The sequence below is a fragment of the Pleurodeles waltl genome, chromosome 1_1 (genome assembly GCF_031143425.1).
Source record: "Pleurodeles waltl isolate 20211129_DDA chromosome 1_1, aPleWal1.hap1.20221129, whole genome shotgun sequence".
Classification (NCBI taxonomy): Eukaryota; Metazoa; Chordata; class Amphibia; order Caudata; family Salamandridae; genus Pleurodeles; species Pleurodeles waltl.
The window spans coordinates 438082437-438107048 of record NC_090436.1 but is presented as its reverse complement, the minus strand read 5'-3'; the positions used below and the strand labels follow the sequence as shown (position 1 = coordinate 438107048).

The 24612-nt window shown below is 45.7% G+C and overlaps 1 protein-coding gene across 1 annotated transcript in view; it reads right to left on the bottom strand.

Annotated features, from left to right (window-relative positions):
* LOC138284976 (baculoviral IAP repeat-containing protein 1-like) overlaps positions 1-24612 on the bottom strand; it is a 796353-nt gene that overhangs the window by 436834 nt on the left and 334907 nt on the right. The window contains exon 9 of the mRNA XM_069224352.1: positions 23723-23807. Coding sequence (XP_069080453.1) covers positions 23723-23807 — 85 coding nt within the window. The remainder of the gene's footprint in view (positions 1-23722; positions 23808-24612) is intronic.

Below are 24612 nucleotides of genomic sequence, written 5' to 3'. Positions count from 1 at the left end.
GGAGAACACTCTGGATATCGGCGAGACAGAGCATCAGCCAGAATGTTTTGAGATCCTGGAATATATGTAATATAAAAATCGTACTGACTGAAGAAAAAGGCCCAGCGGGCCTGACGACTATTCTGGCATACAAAATTTCTTAAACATTGTAAATTACGGTGGTCTGTCCTCACCTCAAATGGTTCCTTGGAACCCATCAGAAACTGTCTCCACTCAAGGCAGGCTGTTTTCAGAGCCAATAATTCCCTTTCAAGTACGGAATAATGTTGTTCAGCTGTGGAAAGGATATGAGACAAATAGAAAACAGGATGTTCAAGGCCATCATCCTCTTGTCGTTGGAGTAAGACAGCTCCGATGGCTCTCTCAGAAGCATCAGTTACTACTATAAATTGTTTGGTGGTATCTGGATGTCTTAAGATGGGGGCTTGGGTGAAGGCTCTCTTTAAGCTTTGAAAGGCTGCTTCAGCAGCCTCAGTCCAGACAAACCCCTTCTTTAAATTGTCCTTCTTTAAGGTGTGAGTTATGTGGCTAGTCTGACTGGCAAAGTCTAGAATGAATTGTCGATAGAAGTTTGCTAAACCTAGGAAACATTGTGTTTCTTTTATGGTAGAAGGAGAAGGCCACTCTAGGATAGCTTGTACCTTTTCTTGATCCATAGCTATGCCGGTGGGACTTAAATGATAGCCCAGATATTTGACTTCCGTCATGTCGAACTCACATTTCTCTGGTTTGCAAAATAGTTGATGATCACGAAGTCTTTGAAGAACTTGTTTCACATGGGAAGTATGGAGTTCAGGATTTCTAGAATAAATAAGAATATCATCTAGGTAGATCACGACTGTCTGATTCAGTAGGTCTGAAAACACTGAGTCCATAAATCTCTGGAAGATTGCGGGGGCGTTAGTAAGACCAAACGGCATAACCCTATATTCAAAATGGCCAAATGGGGTCCTGAATGCTGTCTTCCATTCGTCGCCTTCTCTTATGCGTAAAAGGTGGTAGGCTCCTCGTAAATCCAATTTAGTAAAACGTTGGGCCCCTCTGATTGCTTCCAGTATGTCCCTGATGAGAGGCAAAGGATAACGATCTTTAATGGTAATTTTATTCAGACCTCGAAAATCCAGGCACGGACGAAGATCCTTAGTCTTCTTGGGCACAAAAAAGAGAGGGGCCCCAGCCGGAGACGACGATGGAACAATAAGACCACTCTGTATATTTTCGTCCAGATACTCCTTTAGAACTTCTTTTTCGGGTTCCGTGAGGGAGTACATCCTCCCAAAAGGAACAATTGTGCCGGGTTCCAATGGAATTGCACAATCATATTCTTGATGTGGAGGTAGCACAGGTTTTGACGGTTTTTGGAAAACATCCTGAAACTCCAAATAGTGGTCTGGGACCCCTTGGACCGTATTAATGGACATACCAGTGGCACCTTCAGTAGCTAAGGATCTTTTCGGAGACCAATACTTGTCGGAAGTAAAACAGTTCTCATGACAAAATTGCGAAGACAAAGAGACTGTCCGGGTAACCCAATTTATATATGGGTTATGTCTGATGAACCACGGAATTCCAAGAATGATGGTATGGTTAGGGGACGTAATAAGATCGAAGGAGATGTGTTCTTGATGGTTTCCCACCTGTAGACTTAACATCAGGGTAGTGGTGTCTTCAGGACCAGAGGATATCAAAGATCCATCCACAGTGTGTACCTGTTCGGGTACTTCTGTTGCTTGAGTAGGAACTAGGTTAGCAGCAGCCCACGTCTTGTCCATGTATATACCACTAGCACCACAATCTAGTAATGCCATAGTCTTTTCTTGACGACCGTCAGGAAGTTGTAACAGGACAGGAAAGATGAACAAGGCAGTTGTATTGTCATTAAAGGAGCTGATGGAAGGTATAGCTGTAGATCCCGTCCCCTCCCTTCTTACAGAGGACGGGAGGTGGCGTTTCCCGAAGGCCTGGACGGACGTACTGGACAGGTACGGAGCATGTGACCAGCAGAACCACAATACAGGCACAACCCTCTCTTGCGTCTGTCTTCTCGTTCACTAGCAGAGAGCGGACCTCGGGTAGTATCCACCTGCATGGGTTCCCCTTCGATGTCTCTAGCAGGAGTGCGAGGTTCCTCGGAACGCTGCAGGTATGCACGTGAGCTACTTGGCTGGGCAAACCCTCTACTCCTTTTCTTTTCCGATCTCCGTTCCTGAAGACGATATTCGATGGACAGTGCTTGATCCATCAGGCCACGAAGATCTTCCGCTCTGGTAGAATGCACTAGTTCATCCTTTATTTCTTCTTTGAGTCCTCTACGAAATAATGTTACCAGAGTACGTTCCACCCAAGTGGTCTCTGCCGCCAGCTGACGAAAACGGGTTATATATTGCAGGACGTCTTGGGAGCCTTGTTGGATGTCGCACAAGGCTTCTTCAGCGGAGGCTTCCAATCCAGGACGGCTAAACATCTGTTTGAAGCGACTCACAAAGGCGGAATAGTCTGACAATACAGGGTCGTTGGAGGACACCATCGGGGTTGCCCAGGCCAAGGCTGGACCGGATAAGGCACTGATAAGATAACCCACCTTGGTCCTGTCGTGGGAGAATTGAGTAGGTCGGAAGGCGAAATACACAGTTAAAGCATCCAAGAACTCGCGAAGCTTGGTTGGTTCACCAGAGAAACAAGGGGTAGAAGCGGAGATTGTCGGAACATCACTGGTGCGGAGGGCCAAAGCCTGTCGTAACGCAGCATTTTCATGATGTAGTTGTTGCAATTCCTGGGCTTGTTGCTAAATCGTGGTCAGCAGAGATTGCTCCGGATCTGCAGCAGCCGCCACTGTATTATCCATGGTGTTTGAGGACGTCGGAATGGTTAGGCGCTGCAATCTGTCACGACTCACGTGCTGCTTGCGCCTGGAATTTGCAGATCTGGTGGCGTGAATCTTCAATGTTCGGCTTTGGCCCAAAAAGGGGCGACTCTTTCTGGTAGCCACGGTGCTGTAGGCAATGGAGACACCAAGAACAGACCGTGCCCTTCAGAAAGTAGCGCCAGAGGGAAAAAACCCCTTAAAAAGGGGAAAAAACCTCCAAACAGGAAGACTCCTGGAGAAAAACAAGAACAAACAAACAGGAATCCAAAAGGAGCAAAAATCAGAAAACACAGAATGCTGAATCCAAAACCAAAAGGCAAGGAAATCAGGAGCGAAGACACTAACTGAGCAGAAAGTGTTGCAGCGCAAAGAAAGAGGAAAAACACAGCCCTTATATACCAAAAAACAGGAAGTGACCCACAGGAAGTAAAAGGACACCATCTTAGATAGGGAAATAATACATAGAACAGAATAGTAGAGGAACCATAGAGAATAGGGAACAAGGAATGCTGGGGAAGCACAGGAATCTGGGAAGGAGGAAAAAACATAAAGAAAGGCACACAACAGACTGCAAAAAAGAAGAAAGGACAAAGAAACGAAGAAAAACAGGTAAGAGGGTTCAGAGACCCCTGGGACAGTGAAAGGCAGAAGGAAGAACGAGGCCCCAAGCAAATCTGGGGCCTCGAAATGCGCAGGAGAGGCTGGGGGCGCGCCGCGTCTTAATAACGCGGTGCGCGGCCCGAGCCGAACGCCCGGCAGAAGTCGAGCTCTCGGCTCGCGCCGCGCGGTGCGGCGCGACACTTGATGGGTGTGGCAACCAGGACTGTATCTTCCCTAAATCACATCTGACTACGTTCATTCCAAGTCCAAGGAGGGTGATAGAGCACAACCATGCAGTAGTCACCTGACAGTCAACACTAACCCCCTTGTGGCTCCTGTGCTGCCTTCAATCGCCCATCCAACTCAGGGTACGCCACCGCCAGTATGGGGCCGCTAGGGGGGTCACCGTCCGACGTGCACCCCTCCCCCATTGGGAGGCCATCCCCAACTGCGGTCTTCTGGGCCCAATGTCGCAGGTCCTCCCACCGCTTCCTGCAGTGGGTGCTCTGCCGGCAATGGACCCCCAGGGTCCGCACTTCCTTCACGATGGCTCGCCACAACCTTTTCTTCTGGTGGGCGCTGACCTGAATGGGAAACAGTGAAAAAAGGGGGGACATGATGTAAATAATACCAATCCAGCAGTAAGCTTTGGTGAGACACAACGAACACTGCTCATGCACATTGGCAATATCCCACACATATCATGTGCATGCTACACAGCTGAACAGTCATGACATGTCAGTGTGCACACACATACATTAAACACCACCCAACATGTGAGACAAAGGACGATGTACTGACCTGTTGTCCTGGAGCTCTGTACAACCACCCATAAGGGGCTAGGACCCCTTCCACAAGTTTCTCCAGCTCCTCTGTTGAGAAGGCTGGGGCCCTTTTCCCTGCAGTGCGTGCCATCGTTGCTCCCAGAGACAGGACACAGCAGCACACAAAGTGGAGGTCTGTCTATCCTGAATGCCTGGAGTCAAGTGAGCTGGCCCACACAAAATGGGGGTTACGACCACAGCGGTCATGACCGTCACCACCGGCGGTGATCGTCATTGGTCCCAGTCTGCCATTGACATCAATGTTAACCAATGAGGAGTTGCAGGCCGGTTCAGACCGCACTCCGCCATGACGACTTCCCCCGGTGGAACAAGGTCACTTCCAGCAGTCCAATGCATGACAGACACGCAGATGCCATTTTAGTCTGTGACATTACTGTCCTGAGTTTACACAGCGTAACTACCTGCATGTAGTCACAAATACATACTTCAGGTCTGACATTGTGAATATAGACACATGTAGTGCGTGTCTAGTGACATTTCCACATTTGTTGCAACAATTGTCAGCATATATGATCAGTATCGTGGAACACATGGAAGGTGTGTGTGCACATGTCCTGTATACGTCCATTCCCACAGGAATTATGTGCCATCGTCTGGTTAGTTACGGAGGATGGAGCAAAGTTTATTCCCACAACATGACAGGCAACTTGCATGGCTATTACCATTTGACTGTCATGTGCCATACTGAATAGCCACCATTGTGAATAATTCCCTGATTGTTGTTTGTGTCCCTGCACAGATTTGGCCGCAATGAAATGATGAGGAATGCACTAATTTACTGGCCACTCGTAGATCTCGAAACCATGGAAAAGCGCCACATCATCATGACCCATTGACTAAACCATTTGTGCATCAAGAAACTGGTCGCCCAGTTGAAGCCAGACCTCCTGCCGGGATTGAGGAATCCCCATGCCATCCCTCGCAGCCCACGTTCTGTAAGGTGTTGCAGGATGTGCTGGATGCCCTATTCAAGCATGTGCACAGGTACATTAGGTTCCCACTACCTCCAGATTTTCCCACTGTAAAAGCAGCCTTTTACAACATCTCAAATGTCCCACATGTAATTGGGGCCATGTATGGGACTCACATTGGCCTGGTACCTCCGAGGATCATCGAACAGGTCTACAGAAACAGGAAAAGTACATATTCACTCAATGTACAAGTGGTGTGTCTTGCAGACCAATACATTACACATGTGAACGCTAAATTCCCTGGATCAGTACATGATTCCTACATCCTGAGGAACAGCAGTGTCCCTGCAATGATGTCACAACTACAGGGAGAAAGGGCCTGGCTCATAGGTATGTGTACTGCTCTCCATGTCAGATGTTTATACCCCTCATGACACAGTCAGCACTCCGCCTAGCAATGTTACCTATGGCCATGTTTCCTTTTCCACAAAGGTGACACCGAATACCACAACCTGTCCTGGCTCCTGACACCTGTGAGACATCCAACTACATTATGGGAGAACAGGTACAATAAGGCACATGGCCGTACGAGGCGTGTGATTGAATGGACTTTCAGTCTCTTGAAAGTTAGATTTCGATGTCTTCATGTGTCTGGTGGTGCCCTACTGTACAATCCAGTGAAAGTCTGCAAGATCATTGTTGCATGCTGCATGCTCCATAATCTGGCCCTCAGAAGGCACATCCCACTGTTGGAGGAGGGGGATATTAAAGCTGGAGCAGTGTTTGTGGCTGGTGACTCTGATGGTGAGGGGGAGGCTGACGAGGATGTGGCACATGACAACAGGAATGACATGATTCGTGACTACTTTCCTTGATGTACAGGTATGTCTGCATTACGTATCATCTGCGCATGGGAGATGTATTGCTGAAGCCAATCTATAGCCAGTATTTGCATGCATCAAGGTATGTGTGGTGACTAGAGCCTTAAATATTGGTTAACAACCTTGAAGGATAGATGACTCACCATGAGAGGTAGTGGAAATGCACAGCTGCTAAGTTCATTTGTGGAATGCTGGTGCCATTGCGGTACAGCCTTCTACTTGTACTAAAGGTTTAGGGTCCTCAGGCTCCCTGTTTGGGGATATGTTAAGGGTACTTATCAGTCTTGTCCTGCTGCATAGGCATGTCATGGATTGTCATCTGCTGTGTGGCGAGTACCTGTTCCTGACTACTCAGGGAGTTGTGCAATTGAGGATGGTAACTATGTTTTATCTTTCCTGTCCCACACGTGTGTGAATGCTAATGCAGACCCTTACATATGGTGTAACATAGCTGCTGGGACACTTATTGTGTGTTTGTGTTCAACTGCTATTGATCTATGACTGTGGATTACATTCCTTACAACTTTGTACCATTTATTTATCCCTCTTCAGGTTACATCTCTGTTTGCAGTCTGCTTGCTGATTTACCTGCTGGCATAGTTGACAGTGGATGTTAAAATAATATGGATGTACTTACACACCTGCTGGAGTATCCCACTACATCAGTAACTTTGGAATTATTGTTGTGTAGACATGTGTATTCTTTTGTTGCTCTGTAACAAATTTGGCAACACAAACAATAAAGAAACATGCACCATGACCTGTGATAATAGGTGTTTATTTAGTGTAGACTTTCACAGTCCAGAGGAGAGGTGTAGTGCTTTAGGTGATGATCAGGTCTTGACCCTAGGGTAGGTCGCTTCCCCGCCGCTGCAGCTCCACCTGCCCAGGCTCCTGACACCTCCCAGCAAGACCAGCTAAACCGTAAGTACTCCCCCGCCCAGCCCCTCGCCCAGCCCCGCGCCACTCACCTCTCTTTCCCTGAACTTCTGTCTTCTGCCTTCCGCTCTCTCCTCCAACCTCTCTCTGCACCTCTGCTGTCCATTTTCCTTCGCTTCCTGCGCCTCCTTCCTGCTTCTGGTAGCCATCTTTCTCTGCTCCTCTTCTGCAGCCCACTTGCTGCGTGTTCTGCTCTTCCTCTGCGCCCTGTCCTGCGTGTTCTTTTCTTCTTTTTCTTCTTTTTCTTCATCTGTGTTCTTCTGCTCTTCTCCTCCTCTGCACCCCGTCCTGCGTGTTCTTTCTTCACCTGTACTCTTCTCTGCGTGCTCCTTTTTCTTCTTCTGTGGCCTTCTCCTCATCTTCTGGACGCTTCCCTCCTCTGCTTCTCTGGTCTCTCCTCTTCTTCTTGACTCTTCTCTCCTCTTCTTCTTGACTCTTCTTCTTGACTCTTCTCTCTCCTCTTCCTCTTGACTCCTCTCTCCTCTTCTTCTTGACTCTTCTCTCCTGACTCTTCTCTCTCCTCTTCTTCTTGACTCTTCTCTCTTGACTCTTCTCTCTCCTCCTCTTCTTGACTCCTCTCTCCTGACTCTTCTACTCCTCTCTTCTGTTCTTCCTGACTCCTCTCCTCCTCTCTAATCCCCCCTTCCCTATCTTTTTTCCCTTCCCCTCTACCTGACCCCCGCCCTCTGCTTTCCCGCTGCCACCTCCCGCTCGGCCCTGTCCCCCCTGCTCCCATTCGTCACCCCCCCTCCTACCCTCCTGCTGACCCCTCCTCCCTCCTCCCTCTTATGGCGGCCGCTGCGCGCCGCGCCGCTGGCGCGCCAAAGGCAAGCCCATCTGCGCCCATCCGCGCTTGGACCGCGCCCAGCGCCACGATACCTGGCCCCCAGCACTCCCAAACCCTGCAGCACCGCTATGACCCCACCTCCCTCCACGCTCTCAACCCGGGGCGCTCCAGAACCTGCTTCCAAGCCAACCCCAAACGCACCCATGGACCCTTCGCATGCCGCACCTGCAAACTCACTTTCCACCGCGACTGCACCCCGCCCGCCAGCCCACGCGCCAATAACCACCACAAATGCATCCTGATCAACGCACGCCCCGTCCACAAGCACGCCATTGAACTATGGGACCTCCTGGACTCCACCGCACCGGACGTCGCCTTCATCACTGAGACCTGGAAGAACGCCTCCTCGGCCCCCGACATCGCCATAGCCATCCCTGATGGCTACAAGATCACCAGGAGAGACCGCACCAACCAAGTCGGTGGAGGAATCGCCATCATTTTCAAGGACTCCATCAGCATCACCACCTCCACCGAAGACACCACCCTCGCCGCCGAACACATGCACTTCCAGATCCACACCGACCCCAGGACCACCCTCAGAGGAACTCTCATCTACAGACCCCCTGGACCACGCGCCCTCTTCAGCAAATCCATCGCAGACTTCATCTCCTCGCACGCCCTTGCCTTGCCGGACTACATCCTCCTCGGTGACCTCAACTTCCACCTGGAGCAGAACAACGACCCCAACACCACCACCCTGCTCGACAACCTCACCAACCTCGGTCTCAAGCAACTGGTGAACACCCCCACCCACATCGCCGGACACACGCTCGACCCCATCTTCTCCGCCAGCAACCACGTATCCTTCAGCCACTCCTCCGTAATACACTGGACTGACCACAGATGTGTCCACTTCACCTTCAGACGCAAGACTCTCCACCTCGGCACACAACCCATCCCACACAGACATTGGAACAAAATCCCCACGGAACAGCTTCGCTCCACTCTCAGAGACAACCAACCCACCTTCTCCACCGACCCCAACGACGCAGCCCTCAGCCTCACTCATTGGATCACCAACTGCGCGGACAACCTCGCACCTCTCAGACACCTCCCAAGACAGACCAGAACCAGGAAACCTCAATGGTTCACAGACACCCTTAAGGAATCCCAAAAAACCTGCCGTACCCTCGAGAAAGCCTGGCGCAAAGACCACACCGCAGAAAACATGTCTGCCCTCAAAAACGCCACCCGCGAACACCATCAGCTGATCCGCGCCACCAAAAGAACTTCCTTCACAGACAGACTGTACAAGAACACTCACAACAGCAAAGAACTCTTCAACATTGTCAAAGAGCTCTCCAATCCTAATGCCAACTCCAACCCCATCATGCCCTCACAAGACCTCTGCAACTCCCTCGCTACCTTCTTCCATCGTAAGATCACCGACCTACACGACAGCTTCGGACACTAGACCCAGCCAACCACCACAGAACCTACTACCCCAGCCATCACCCTCAACGCCTGGACTCGCTTCAGCACGGAGGAGACCAAAGCTACCATGAACTCCATCCACCCGGGTGCCCCTTCGGACCCCTGCCCACAGTTCATCTTCAACAAAGCTGACGACATCATCGCCCCGCATCTCCAGACTGTCATCAACAGCTCGTTTGCTTCTGCCACCTTCCCCGAGAGCTGGAAACACGCGGAAGTCAACGCCCTCCCGAAGAAACCTACGGCTGACCCCAGCGACCTGAAGAACTTCCGCCCCATCTTGCTCCTCCCCTTCCCTGCCAAAGTCATAGAGAAGACTGTCAACAAGCAACTGACCAATTTCCTTGAAGACAACAACCTACTCAACCCCTCTCAGTCCCGATTCCGAGCCAATCACAGCACAGAAACCGCCCTCATCTCAGTCACAGACGACATCAGAACTCTGATGGACAACGGAGAAACAGTCACCCTTATCCTCCTCGACCTCTCGGCTGCCTTCGACACCGTCTGCCATTGAACCCTAACATCCCGCCTGCGCTCCACCGGTATCCAAGGACTGGCCCTGGACTGGATCACCTCTTTCCTCTCTAACTGCTCCCAAAGAGTCTACCTCCCTCCGTTCCACTCAGACCCCACCGAGATCATCTGCGGCGTCCCACAAGGCTCCTCGCTCAGCCCGACTCTCTTCAATGTCTACATGAGTCCCCTCGCCAACATCGTACGCAAACACAACATCAACATAATCTCCTACGCCGACGACACTCAGCTGATACTTTCCCTCACCAAGGACCCCACTGGCGCCAAAACCAACCTGCAAGATGGAATGAAAGACGTTGCAGAATGGATGAAACTCAGCAGTCTGAAACTGAACTCAGAAAAAACTGAAGTCCTCATCCTCGGAAACACCCTGTCCGCCTGGGATGACTCTTGGTGGCCCACGGCCCTAGGCACCACACCAACCCCCTCAGACCACGCATGCAACCTCGGATTCATCCTGGACCCGATTCTCACCATGACCAAACAAGTCAACGCTGTATCATCTTCCTGCTTCCTCACTCTCCGCATGCTCCGAAAGATCTTCCGCTGGATCCCCGCTGACACCAGAAAAACTGTGACCCACGCCCTTGTCGCAAGCCGCCTGGACTACGGAAACACCCTATATGCAGGAACCACCGCTAAACTCCAGAAACGTCTGCAGCGAATACAAAACGCCTCCGCCCGCCTTGTCCTCGACATACCCCGCAACAGCCACATCTCTGCCCACCAGAGACACCTGCACTGGCTTCCCGTCAGCAAAAGGATCACGTTCCGGCTCCTCACCCACGCACACAAAGCCCTCCACAACAAGGGACCCGAATACCTCAACCGTCGCCTCAGTTTCTACACGCCCACCCGTCAACTTCGCTCCGCCAACCTCGCCCTCGCCGCCGTCCCTCGCATCCGCCGCACCACGGCAGGTGGGAAATCCTTCTCCTACCTGGCGGCCAAGACATGGAACTCCCTCCCCGCCAACCTCAGGACCACCCTGCATTCTGGAGGCAGCTCATAACCTGGCTCTTCGAGCAGCAGTAACCCCCTTCCCCTAGCGCTTTGAGACCCTCACGGGTGAGTAGCACGCTTTATAAATGTTTTTTTGATTTGATTTGATTTGATGATCAGAGTGTGTGGTCCAGCTATTAGGTTTATAGGTCCTGTGTCCATTTGCCTCGGAATGATGTGACCTTGGTATTGGACAGCCAACAGGGTGTAACAGTGGCATTTCAGAAGAGGGGTCACTTTCTGGTGGGGGGATTGGCCTTGGCATGAGGTTCTGCAGGATGTCTGGATGGGTGACCTCTTTTACAGGAGGGTTCCTCAGCTTCAGGGGTAGGGCTGCTGGTGGCCTGTGGGTCCTCCTGCTGTGCCTCCATTCCAGTAGCAGGTTCTGATGTTGAGGGCAGTGGTGTTGACTGACTACTAGATGGGGCCTGCTGTTGGGTGGAGAATGTCCACAGGATGCAGTTGACTTCCTTGAACTCCCCTCATATGGAGGCCATGGTGGCATTGTGTGCCTGCCACTGCTGCCTGGCCTCCTGGTGGTACTCCTCCTGCAGCCTTTGTGTGTCCTGCAAGGTGGTGAGTATCTGTTCCAACTGGTCCTGGGTTTGCTGGTAGGCTCCCAGGCCTCTACTGTGTGTCAGTACTTGGAAGACCTGTGGGATGAAAGGTATTGTGTCAGATGATGGTATTGTAGCGGTGACACAAATGGTTGCATGCCGTCATTTACTGTATTTGCAGGGCAGTAATGGCATTGACAATTTCAGTGGAAGGTTGCAATGGCCCTATTTTGGAGTACAGTTTACATTTGTCTTGCTACTGTCATTGTCATGTACTGATGTGTATCCCATCCACATATTGCTGATGTGGAGTGACATGGTTTAACGTGCAATTGCAAAGATGTGATATAGATGTGGCAGTCAGGAAAGGGTAGGGAGTGTTGTATTGTAGTAGTCATGGTACTTAGGGCCAGATGTAGCAAGATACGAATTTGCAAATCGGAAACTGCGAGTCAGTGCGACTAGCAATTTCCGATTCGCAAATTTGTATGCAGAATGGTGTCTCAGACACCTTCTGCGAATCGCAAGGGGGTCGCAAAGACCCACCTCATTAATGTTAATGAGGTGGGTCGCAATTTGCGACCCCCTTGCGATTCCCTGCACTCACAGGGTTGGTGGCCTGCTGGAGACAGCAGACCTCCATGTCTGTGACTGCTTTTTCAATAAAGCTGTTTTTTTGTTTTTTGTATTGCAGCCCGTTTTCCTTGAAGGAAAACGAGTTGCAATACAAAATTTAAAATGAAACCATTTGGTTTAGTTTTTTCAGAGCAGGCAGTGGTCCCTTGTTATCCCATCTAGGTAAGTGTTGATGCAATGGTGGCTATTTGTTTCCCACATCGGTTTGGACCGCCAATGGATTACCGCCGTGTTTGGTTCCGCAATGCTGATTTGTGGAAAGGAATTTGCAGAAAATCAGGGCCAGGACCTGATAAAGAGCAAAGCTCAGCCACATTTATGACACAGGCTGGGACACAGAGGTGAAGAACTGAAGCACTGAGTTATTTAACTCTTAATAAAGTCCCTGTCAATTCAATATTGGAGAGTGAGAACAACATGTTTTTCTGAATGCTTTTAAATGGGAGAAACCTAAAATGAAAAGTTACCTTATTGATTTAGTTAACTCTTCATTTAAATTTTCTCCTATTTCAAAGAGTTGCATTTAGATATCCATATACCTGCTCTAGTGCCAACAAGTCAATAATTGTTTTCCCTACATATATGTTGTGGTTGTGCTGAAACTGATTTAAATGTTTAGTTCTACCCAGTTTATCCCTTACTTTGGGCTTGTCCCTCCTACACTGTGCCACCTAGGCATCCCACCACAATTTGTAACTTTTATTGCTATTCTTGCAATATATAATGAAACAGCACTCAGATTTAAACCACAGATTAATCCCTTCTATAGATCCATGTTGATTACTTTTTCAAATGAACAGGGGCCTGAGCTCTAACAAACATATTAGTTGAGTGTCAAGTCCAATGTCAGGCGTATTAATTTAATACATGTTCCCTTTCACTCCTTATAATTGTTTTTCATCAGTCACAGGTTTTTGTGTTTCCTTCCTCAAACATATCTGACAGCAGTGTTGGGCAATCTTCCTTTCCCCATGTTGTATGCTGCCAAAATGTCAGTGTTAAAATGATATAGCCATGAAATATAAGGGGATATTGCCCTAGTTTTAGGCAGTCATTGTATGTTCACTGTTCAGTCTGGTTTCTCAGACCATCTGCTCCTGAGGACACTCTCCTCTGAACAGGCTTTCTCTGGACCAATTCAGTTTCCTGCTCTCTCTGGACCTGTTCTTTTACTGTTCCATTTAAAGACGTTGACAACGTCTCATTCTCAGCTTCCAGGATTTCTTCCACTTCGTCTGTCACAGGAGTGGGCAAGTCATCCGTAGTATGTTCAAGCTCTGTCTCCAGCTCACTTCTTCTTCTGCCTTGCCCTGGAATACGACTAGGTGGAGGTAATCTCAACACCTCTTCATCTTGTTCCGTTGGACTATTCACCTTCTGAGTGTGGCTTGCATGGATCTAGTTTGGAAGTCCTGCACACTTCACAGCTATGGTAGAGATTAATACCACCTGGTAGGGTCCCTTCCTCCGAGGCTCCAAACAAGATTTTCTCACATGATTTTGAATCACAACCCAATCACCTGCTTTCAGGTTGTGCCCTCGACCTTGGGACAGTGGCAGTGTGGTAGCTTCCACCTGATGAGAGAACAAGCGAACCACATCAGCTAGACCTTTGCAGTAGTCCAATACCATATCATCTGTAATGTTCACAAGAGCATTTGCAGGTACAGATGGTAATCCCAATGCACTTCGCATGAGGATTTCATGAGAGACAATCCTGCTTTCTTCTCATTGACATCAGAACCAACGGCAAAGCATCTGGCCATTTCAGATTTGTGGATATACACATTTTTGCCAATCTCGACTTCAAATTACCATTCATCTGTTCTACAAGTCCTGACGCGTCTGGGCGGTAGCTACATTGAAGCTTCTGTTCAATGTGTACAGCTGAACATAGTAACTTAATCACCTCATTGTTGAAGTGGCTTCCTCTATGTGATTCTAAAGAGACCGGAAAACCGAAACATGGATTTAACTCCCTTAAACAGGAACTTTGCTACTGTGAGATTGTCATTTCTGCTTGTAGGGTAAGCCTCAATCCATGACTGAAAATGCACACAATCATCAACACATATTTCAAACCAGCTCACGCATGCTTCTCAATGAAATCCATTTGCATTCTGCTGAATGGTCCTCCAGCCATGCCAATATGTCCCATAGTGATGACTGTTCCTTCGCCCACGTTCATCTGCTGGCAGATGACGCATCTGTGGCAAACTGCTTCTGCAACTTGTCTAAAGTTTGAATTAAACCAAAATTGCTTGAACAACCTGACCATGGCATCTCTCCCCACATGAGCCTGACCATATTAGTATCTGGCCATTTGAGTCAGTAGACTGGTGGGCAGTACTCTCTTCCCTTCTCCTGAAACCCACACGCTGTCATCCATTTGGACGCATTTCATTTTTATTCAGTCCTTGCGCTCTTCTTTTGAGAAATTATCTTGAAGAGCTTTTAACTGTCAATAATATGCATCACATTATTTGCATAGATCTCGTCATTTTCAGGTGACAATTCCCAATCTGCTTTGTAGGCTATGCCATTCAAGGCACAAAACTTTGTGACTTGATCGGCATATGCATTGTCCATTGACACATAATCCTGTGACCTCTGATGTGCACTGCTTTTCACCGTAGCAATCTTTTCAGGCATTTGAATCGCTTTTAACAACTCATAAATTCTTTCACCATTTCTTATTGGTGAACCAGAAGAGGTCAGGAAACCTCTCTGTGACCACAATGGCCAAAGTCGTGTACAGTGCCGAATCCATATTGACTGCCTGTGTAAATAGTAACTTTCAGTTGCGTCAAAATGTGGCATGCTATAGTAAGAGCCACCAGTTCAGCCACGTGTGCAGAAAACACTCCTTGAAGCCATGAAGCTTCCAGTATGCCCATGATAGTACATACTGCGTATCCTGCTCTCAATGTGCCCACATTATCTCACAGGCAGGAACCATCAACTAAAATAATTTGGTCATTCTCTTCCAGGCAAGTATCTATAACATTGGCTCTGGGTTTTGTGCATAATTCTGTTATTTCCAGACAATCATGATATATGTCATCCAATTTGACAATGTCTATATTCTCATTCGGAAGTAAAGTTGCTGGGTTGAGCATTGTATATCTCTTAATAGTTACATTTGGTGATCCCAGGATTACAGATTTATATCTGGTCGACTTAGTGTTGGTCAGATACTAGGTTTTAGACCTAGTAAGCAAAATCTCAATTGAATGGGGAACCATTATAGTAAGGGGATTGCTCATTACTATATTCTCACTCTGAGCAAGGCTTTGTTCAATTGATGCAAGACTGCAAACAAACTAGTAAAGCTGCTTCGACCGGAACCAAAGTGGCTGAAAATAATGTTACTGGGCAATTCACACCACCATGAGTTTGAGTCAAGACAGGCAAAGAACATGTGTCACGTTTGTGACAGAACAACAGAAAAGGTTTTGTGTAATCAGGCATTCCCAAAGCTGGAGCTTGGCACAAACTCTCTCTCAAATTAGTAAATCCTTTTATACAGGCTTCATCCAGCACTATGTGATCATAAACATCTTTATGATTCAGCTTCTTTAAGGGTTTTGAGAGAACTGAAAAATTTGAGATCCATTGGCGACAGTAACACACCGTTCCCAAAAACATCCTCACATCTGTCTGGGTAGTTGGTGCCGGCATTTGCAAAATAGTTGCAAACCTTTCTCTGTCAATTTTCCTAGTTCCTTTCTCAATCAAATGACCCAAATATTTCACTTCTTTCTGGCAATATTGCAATTTAGCCAGGGACACTTTATGACCATTGTCTCCTAAAAAATTCAACAATGCAATTGTATCATATTTGCACCCTTCTCTAGTCCAGGACGCGATCAACAGAACATCAATGTATTGCACCAATGTTGATTGATAAGGCATCACTAATGATCCCAAATTCCTTTTCAAGATCTGGTTGAAAATAGATGGTGACTATGAAAACACTGCGGAAATATACACCAACAGTAGACCCTACTTAAGAACTTAAAACAAAAGAGATATTTACCGTCCTCGTGAAGAGGCACGGAAAAGAATGCCTGGCATAGGTCTACCACAGTTGACCATTCAGCATCGCATGGGATCAGGAACATATTCACAGCTGTATATGGCACTATGGGGCAGCACTTGACCACTATGTCATTTATTTTCCTCAAATCTTGTACAAGTCGATTTTTCCCACAAGGTCTGCACAATCCCACTTCTTTTAAAATTCCTTCCTCCACAAACTCTCCTGTTAACAGTTTCACATCCTCAATTGTGTCTTTTGACATGGGGTATTGTGGAGTCTGAGGAAAAACTGCATTGGGCTTAACTGCGACTAACTGGTTCAGCTCCTTTTATCAGCCCACTATCCTTACCTGAAAGATCCAAAACTGTGCAGCTTTGATCTGCATCACAATCGCTTTCTCTTTCAACTATTTCTTTTTAATTCAGTCTCATCGCTACAGTATTTTGCATACTGCAGAACCTCAGCAATTGGTTTTGCTTGCCAACAGATCAAATGACTCTTAATCATCTGGGTAATTTTGGTCTGAGTCCCTTAGCAAATCTGAACACAAAGTGAATCATGTCATTGGGCTCAATTGTTTCGGCGCCACTGTAATGTTTAAATGCTTTCAACAACCTCTCATAGTATGCATGAATTGATTCTTTTGCTTCCTCAGCTGTCCTGTCTGTGCACTGCCAATCAATGTTTTGGGTGAGATTCTCATTTTCAGAAATTCAATGACCTTTTAGTAAGCTTTCATCACTTCAGGAGACGGTGCACCTGTTGCTGGATGTCTCGGTGGCTCTCTTGTTGGCAAATCTACACTCCTTTTCCATTTGATCCATAAATCTGCTGAAACAACTATCTCTAACAGAGTGTTCAAATCTTCCCACAGGCATTTTGCAAGTTACACAAACCTGTCTGTCTGCTGATATTATTCTACTGGCTTCTCCCTCAGCCTGGGATAGTCATTTGTAAATGACAAACTGTCGCTTCTGCTCCAAGGGACATGTACAAAATTCCATCCTGGAATCTCCCTCCTTGGTAAAACTTTTACTCCTTCCCTATTCTGCGGTTCCTTTGCAGGGGAGGTATCAGGATGTTGTTTCTTCTTGTCCCTTTTCTTCACCCATCTGCCTTCCCATTTGTCTAATGACCTCCATGTCTGGACTCGCTAAGGTGCATTTTCATCACTGCGTGTGTTCGAAGTCTTTTGTCTCAAAATCTTGTTCTGTAGCCATTTTAGTCATAGCTCTATGCAGGTTATTTTAGCACACTACACCTGCTGCTATGTACTTTTACCTAGATATATTTTATTCAGCTTTGTTTATTATTTTAGCAATAGCCACATTTGCAGCCTTGTTTATTTCTCTCTATCTAGCTGTTCTTTGCTTAGGCCAGCACTGTGTTCTTAAACTCTGTGCTTCTCTCAAGGCTGCAGTGAGAAAGGTTGCCAGTAAAACGTGTTAACGCTTTGTCTCTGGTATTCATAGAAATACACACATCCTCACGTAGGAACATTTTCTCAGAATATCAGCTGTTTTATTATAAAAATACCTCCCTGTCCCATACACGTTAGAGGGAGATTCCAACCAGATGACCATGATTGTATGCTGATTGCTGAACGCTTCGCTATAGCTGCTTATGCAGACTACAGGCCTTTGCTCAGGTATGGGGAATGATGTCTTCCCAGGGAAACCTGAAGGGCAGAACTAGAGCTTAACATGCTGTGCTCTAATATAGCCTACATAGGAATTAGTCTATTGACTCTAGTGACAATATGGTAGCGTTATTTCTATGCTTAACTCTCCTTGTCACCATTTTAATCCTGTCCTGCTTTATCGTCCTGGTTATTGCAATACATGCTTTATCATCTAAGATGCAGTTGCTCCATTAAAACCTTAGTGAAACATACACTGCCTCTGTTTGTCATTGTATATGTGAAGACTAATGTAATTGAGAGAAACGGATGAGACCTGAGTAACCACAATTTCCTTGAGGAGTCAATTGTGTCATGCGCTCAGCTGCCCAATCATACCTGCTCTTGGGTAGAGATGAGGCACTGCTAGTTAGCCGGATCAAAACCCGGATTAGGGTGACAGGTGTCACCTGTAGTGGGATAAGACTCAGTCTCCTACACCGCAGGCAATTCTGCCGCTCAAATCCAGTAGCCTCATTAAAATAATGAGAGCCTACGTGACAATCTAATCTGTAACTTCTTTTCAAACGCTTCATTTTTTAAAGGTCTATCCCGTGTTCATCTGCTATCTCTCCTAGCCTTTTGTGTATCTCATTTGCTACCTTTGTGATTCTCTGACTCAAATATCACAACTCTGCTTCAGTGTAAGATTCTAGTGTATTTACACCCATGGTTCCCTCAACAAGTTCACTCACTTCCAATGAAAGCTTATTGCAATTGATATAATTCCCTCAACTAGAAACATCTTGTGAAGTTTTCAGCTTTTCTAACCACTTGGTTAATTGCTGAGCTGTCAAACCCTGTAACGAGATATTATTAGGCTGAATACCAGGCAGCTGTTGTACAGTTAAACTCGGAGGTTGGGGTGTCAGTAATCTCATGTTTGTGCCAATGTGTGACCCTGTTTCACCATTCAAAGGAGCTCTAGCAGGGCTCAGGTCTAACAATGACCCTGTTCCATCAAAAGTCTGTCCCACAGGTGAGATTATCCTGCTATTTTCACTTGTTTTTTTCCCCACCAAACTCTTCTTTAGAACTCCCTGTCCACTTGTGCCACTATTACCCTGGGCATACAACAGTATGATTGAACCAATAGTGACAGGTACAGATACAGCTTCTGGACTTGATCTAACAGTTGCGTTTTGAGACTGCATTACACCTGTGTTCTGGCTCATTAATATAGACATATCTGTCTGCGTACTTGTTAAAGGAGTATACCTGGGAATTACTTGTGGATGCGTTTGAGGCAATAGTAGTGGGATTGGCTCTGTCTGAAACAACATTGGTTTCTGGTAAACCTGTCCTTTTGGCACTATTAGATTGGCTGTTGCATCTACAATAGGCACAGCTAGGTAAATCCTAGGAACACTCAGATGTGGCAACTGTACAGAGTCAGATGGTAGATTGAAGCTGCTCTGCATTGGTACTTGCGCTAGAGGAAAAATCTGTATAGAACTCTGGGACACGTTAGGATTAACCTGTACGGAACTCTCAGTTATGTTAGGGTTACACTGTACTCTGTGGCATGTCAACTGATGTTGGTGCAGAGGGGTTCACACTAGTAGTTGGACCCTCTTGTGCCACATATGGTGGCGGACGATTTCGCAATAACTGTAAAATAAACTCATCATCATCCGAATCCTCATCAGGAGTTAGACACTTCTAAGCCTCTTGTGATTTCTGCTCTTCATCTGAGGAGGAACTCCCTTTTGATTTCTTAGAAGCTTTCTTTGCTGCTTTCTCATTGTCTTCTGAAATTGAATGAACCATCCTAATACCATGTAAGGTACTTAATCTCCACTGCCTCTGGTCATTATCCCTCCTAGCTTCTGCTAGTGTCTTCTCTGCTCTTCTCATTTTTCTCTCAACCCTCATCGTTTGTCGCCTGGCCATTAGCTTCCAGATTGCTAATGCTTCGTACTGAACTGGTCTTGGCAGAGGTTTTAAACTACACATTACTTGTATCAAATTCTCTAAAATTCTCAAATTAAATGTTCTGTTTTCAGGAAACGCTAAACTCCCTTCCTTTCTTGTGATTTTGCACCAATGCTTTAACCAAAGGCATCCCCGGTACGTAACTCCAAAATTACGATACATGCCAGAGTACCTTCTGGCAGACAAATTTCTCCTACCCTAGCGGGAATATATTCATCTCCCCTAAGAGCATTTTTTAAAGGTTTTGAGGAACTTCATTTTTACAAATTTATATCAAAAATTAATAATCAGAAAGTGATTTTTAATCCCACAATCCTCTTCGTCTACCTTCTCAACCAATTGTGCTTCATGGTTGTCCACTAATCTGTGTGCGACCCTTCTCACTAACCGACCTATCCCAGTGGGCACAAAATGACCTCACACACACAGCAGCTGACAGTCTTGCCCTCCTAAACTTAAAAACACTCAAAACGAATGCGAAATTATTGTGAGAACTTCAACAAAAAACAAAAAACTATTTGTCTGTTTACTGCAGGTAGGGGAACCACAATCGCTTCAGGAACCTTACGGATTTTCACTGACGGCTTTTGCTCTAGCAGCTATTCTATTGTTCTCAGTTCCCCAGATTCGCAAGCAAAATTCGGTCTGAAATTTTACTCTCAACTGATCAATGGATCTGTCCTGGTGCACATAGGACTCACCAGGTCTAAGTCGAAAAGACCTTACACGCGACAACTCATAAACCCGATTTACCAACCACGCCCGATTGGCCTACTAAACAGACAAATTACAACAAAAACCAAGTGTCTCAATACACTTTAACATACCCTGAAGTCTTAGACCTTGCAGGGCCCGTATACCAACAACCATGTGGACAATTTTTGAGCACCAAGCAACACACACATGTGAAGTTCTCCCGCTTCCCTACTCTCACACTTTGGAGTACGCAAACCCCTTCTACAACAACATTTGGAGTACACAAACTCCCTAAACATGGCAAACAACTCAATTCACCTGCGATTTGCAAAAGCTGTGCAGGCGCATAATTTACTTAATTCAACCAAACAATAAAATGCTGAGAACACCCCCCACCAACATAGGCAAACTCCAAGGACCAGGGAAAGTCACTTGGGTGTTTAGGGACACATCTTCTCCATATTCTGCATCAATTTCAAATCAACAAATCTCAACTCAAAAACACCAGATATAAACATTTAAAGAAACATAACCATCAAGCTCTGCTACCAAAACTGTTAGCACGGCCTTGGCTTATCTGTTTTGTTATATTAACAGTAAGCTGTCGGCATCGCTTAAGGTCAGTAAACCTTTTGATTTGTTTAAATTATTATTATAAGCAGTTATAAAGCACAACAGTAATAAACAATACAAATCAACAGAGAGTCAGTAAAGAACGCACCATGACCCATTTGGCCACGAATAACCACACCATTTAGTATCAAACTGAAATGTTTATTTCCCTATGTTAACAATGCTAGGGTCACAAAACTTTGTCACAACACCAAATGGTACAAGTAAAGGAGCATCACAGGAACAACCTTCTAAAGAATCTTATATTATACAGAGCAATGAGAACGATAATTTCAACAGCAAAAACACAAATTTATAGCAGCAATATTTGAGAAAGAGAAACAACATAAATTTTTTCAGCAATCAATGGGCATCAGATTATAGGTGGGGGGAAAACACCTCACTAACTTCAGATTAGCATGTTGGACTTCATGCAAAGGTTTCAGTATCACTAATTTGAAAAACATCTAGCTATGGTGCTATCAAACAGCAGCAGTATCAAAACAGTAGCGGTTGGTACCTGAAAAACAAAAGACAAAAAACAATGCACAGATCATTCATATTACCTATCCCTAGGGAATCAGCAAAATAGTGTCAGCTTCATCAGAGGGACAGCAGCTTCAGCATTGGGACAGGAGCAGGGAAAGGGGGACGGTTTAGAATTTGGACTATGAGATCATTAAACCATCAGAGCATTAGCTCAGCATTGAACAGGCATCGTAAACTCGGAAAATAATAAAGTGCCAGAACGTCAGTAGACTAACTGGTAAAGCATCACAGGCCATATATACGAACACATTTTCCAATAGACACAGAATGGGTAAAAACCTTTGCTACATATGGCCCCAAGTGTCAAAGTGACAGAATTGAGAATCGGAAATGAAGAACTCCCGAAATCAGAATGAACAATAATCCCAAAAACTCTCAGCGCACAGTTTATTAAATTAAATCTGATATACGTTTTCTATTGGTCAGTAACATCAGGTGAAGAAAGAACATCCAATTACAAAAACATTAGATATTGTTACAGCAAACGTTCACAGGACACCGATTGGTCTCTTTTCCTTTCACGTAGTTCTAAACTATACTAAATGTATCATCCCGCTCTTCCTTCCGTCTGCAATCAGTAGGCCCTCTTGTTCGGCACATTCCAAATACATTGCTAGACAGTGGTTACAAAGGGTATAGGATTTGCAATACATCCTCAGAAGAAAAACATGAGTTAGAAACATAACTTCAGACAAATATGCAATTCAATCATTAGAACCTGTTATACAGCGGGCGTGAGAACACTTGAGTGTTACTTTAACTAGAACATTGGCAGTTAGATAACTTCTCGCTGTGACCTTGTCTTCTTGAGGCCCAGCAGAAAACAAGAAATACTCATATTATTTCAGCGAGAAATGTTCTTAAAGAAACAGGATTCCAATACGGTAATACATTATTTTCAAAGTGCATGTGCAGGTTTTGTACTCGATGGTGGCCAGTTAAAGAAAGTACATTATGTGTCACACGTTAATTTCAACGTTAATACATCTTACATATTCAAAACAAATGCAAAATAATTATTAATGGTAATGTCAGTGATCACAGTACCACAGCCATATGGGAAGGTATCCTAAAAATGACCAGGGCCTCTAATGGTGTGAGGTATTTGGAAGCTGTCTTCCACCATCCAGGACTCAAGGAGTCCCTGGGAAATTCCTCAAAGATGGCCTGCTATGCAAATGTGCCAGGCCAGGCTAATTCCAAAGGCATGCCAACGGGGCGGGAGCCAGAGGGTTATTATTACCTCTAAGCTGAAGGGCCCCTCTACCATAGTTTGCCGCGCCGCGCCAGTTTAAAATCTGATGGAAAGAATCTCCTATGCACAAACACACACAGAAGACTTTGCAGAATTTGCAGGATCCGTGCACGGTTCAGTCTGTGTGTATGTGAGTGAGATGCTTAACTGATGGTGGGGTGTTACAGTGCGATGGTGTGCGACATGAACGCCTCATGGTATGTACATGTGAGTCAAGAAAGGCAATGATATCCTAGAAAAATCCCATCTGAGTACAGACTAAATCACTCATGGAAGATGTGAATTCCCCAAAAGAACCGATGCAGCTTGGAGATATCCAGAAATCATAAAGCACCAAAGAAAAGAATCAGAGAAGAAACATAGGTCTGTGCTTTTATTGTGGAAATGCAAGACATTCTGTCAAAGAATGTCCACAATTGGTAGGGCACTCGTGGACTTAACCACAACCAGCAAACCCTGTTCTTCCCGATTTGCTGACATTTAGTCGAATCTTGGAAAAGTATGTTCAATAGACTATGATTTGCATATATTTACATTTTTTTAGGATTCACAAAAATTCCAAGGAGTAGGAATGGAATTCTTTACAAATCAGTAGTTTCCAGCTGTTTTCCTCCTTCATTAAGCATACTTGTAGATTGCCTGTGGAGTGCTTAAATACATTTAACCGATTTGTGAATTAGCACTTTAAATTGTTTATTAGTAAAGGGAGTGAATGACCATTCACCCTCCAATGGGTGAATAGTCAAAAGACACAGTACTGTTGAAGCAATAGCAAGCCAAGTGAAAAAAATGTAAATCTACTTTATGCACCTCTGTAGTATTGACAAACACTTAGGGCACCTAATATTTGAGCAAAAGAACTAAATCACGTTCAGTAGAAGGATTATGAACTATACTCACCACTATCGTAGGGGCTGAGTTGGTTTCGTGCCCTTCTGCAAGTTGATGGCGGACCATCTTTTTCCTGGAATGGAAATTCGATTCTCTAAAATGAAAAAAGTTGCTTGGGTAAATTACAGTACAAATTGGTCTAATAAAGAACGGGCAAGACATGACAATGCATTGTATGTTATCCTATGCAACAAATTCAGCGGCTGAAGCGCACATTTCCATGTCACCCAGCAATGAATAGTGTCAGGTATAGACAGTGAACTGTTTCTTGATGGGTGTGCATATCAGGACTGAATTCCTAGGTTAAAGAAACATTATCAGCCTGCAGAAAAGCTTCTGAGATCAGAGCACGGTTGTGAAAAGTGATTCTGACTGAAAGAAAGACGTGTGCCTGAGCTTGTCACAGAGTGACTCAATGCAGAAGATCGCATCTTAATTGGAGCAGCTTTTCTTGTAGGTAGTGCCGCAGGGGATAAGAAAAGATTAAAGTACCTCATGCCTGGTAATCTTCAAGGATATACTTTTTTATACTTTGGCCCTGATTTCAATGTAACTGTAGAGTCGGAATGTGACAGAAGAGAGGACCAGGAACCAAAATTAAAGTGACCCCCTTTAGTGACTTAAATAGCTAAAAAGTGGCCTATGTTTACAAATTAAGGTGGCTTTGGACTTTGAACTTGGAAAGACACACTGTATAAATGATTTGCACGTATGGATGACTTCATGCATTTGAGCTGGCTGCAGGCAATGTTTGTTTTAAAATCAGAAATCAACAGCAAAAAACGTCCCGGCAGAGCATAAAACAAGCCCACAAACGGTCAAAAAACATCTTAAACTTTTAGCTGTCAGACCAGCTCATCGGGCACTGTCTGTTTGCCCTAAAGGCCAGTCCGAGCCTG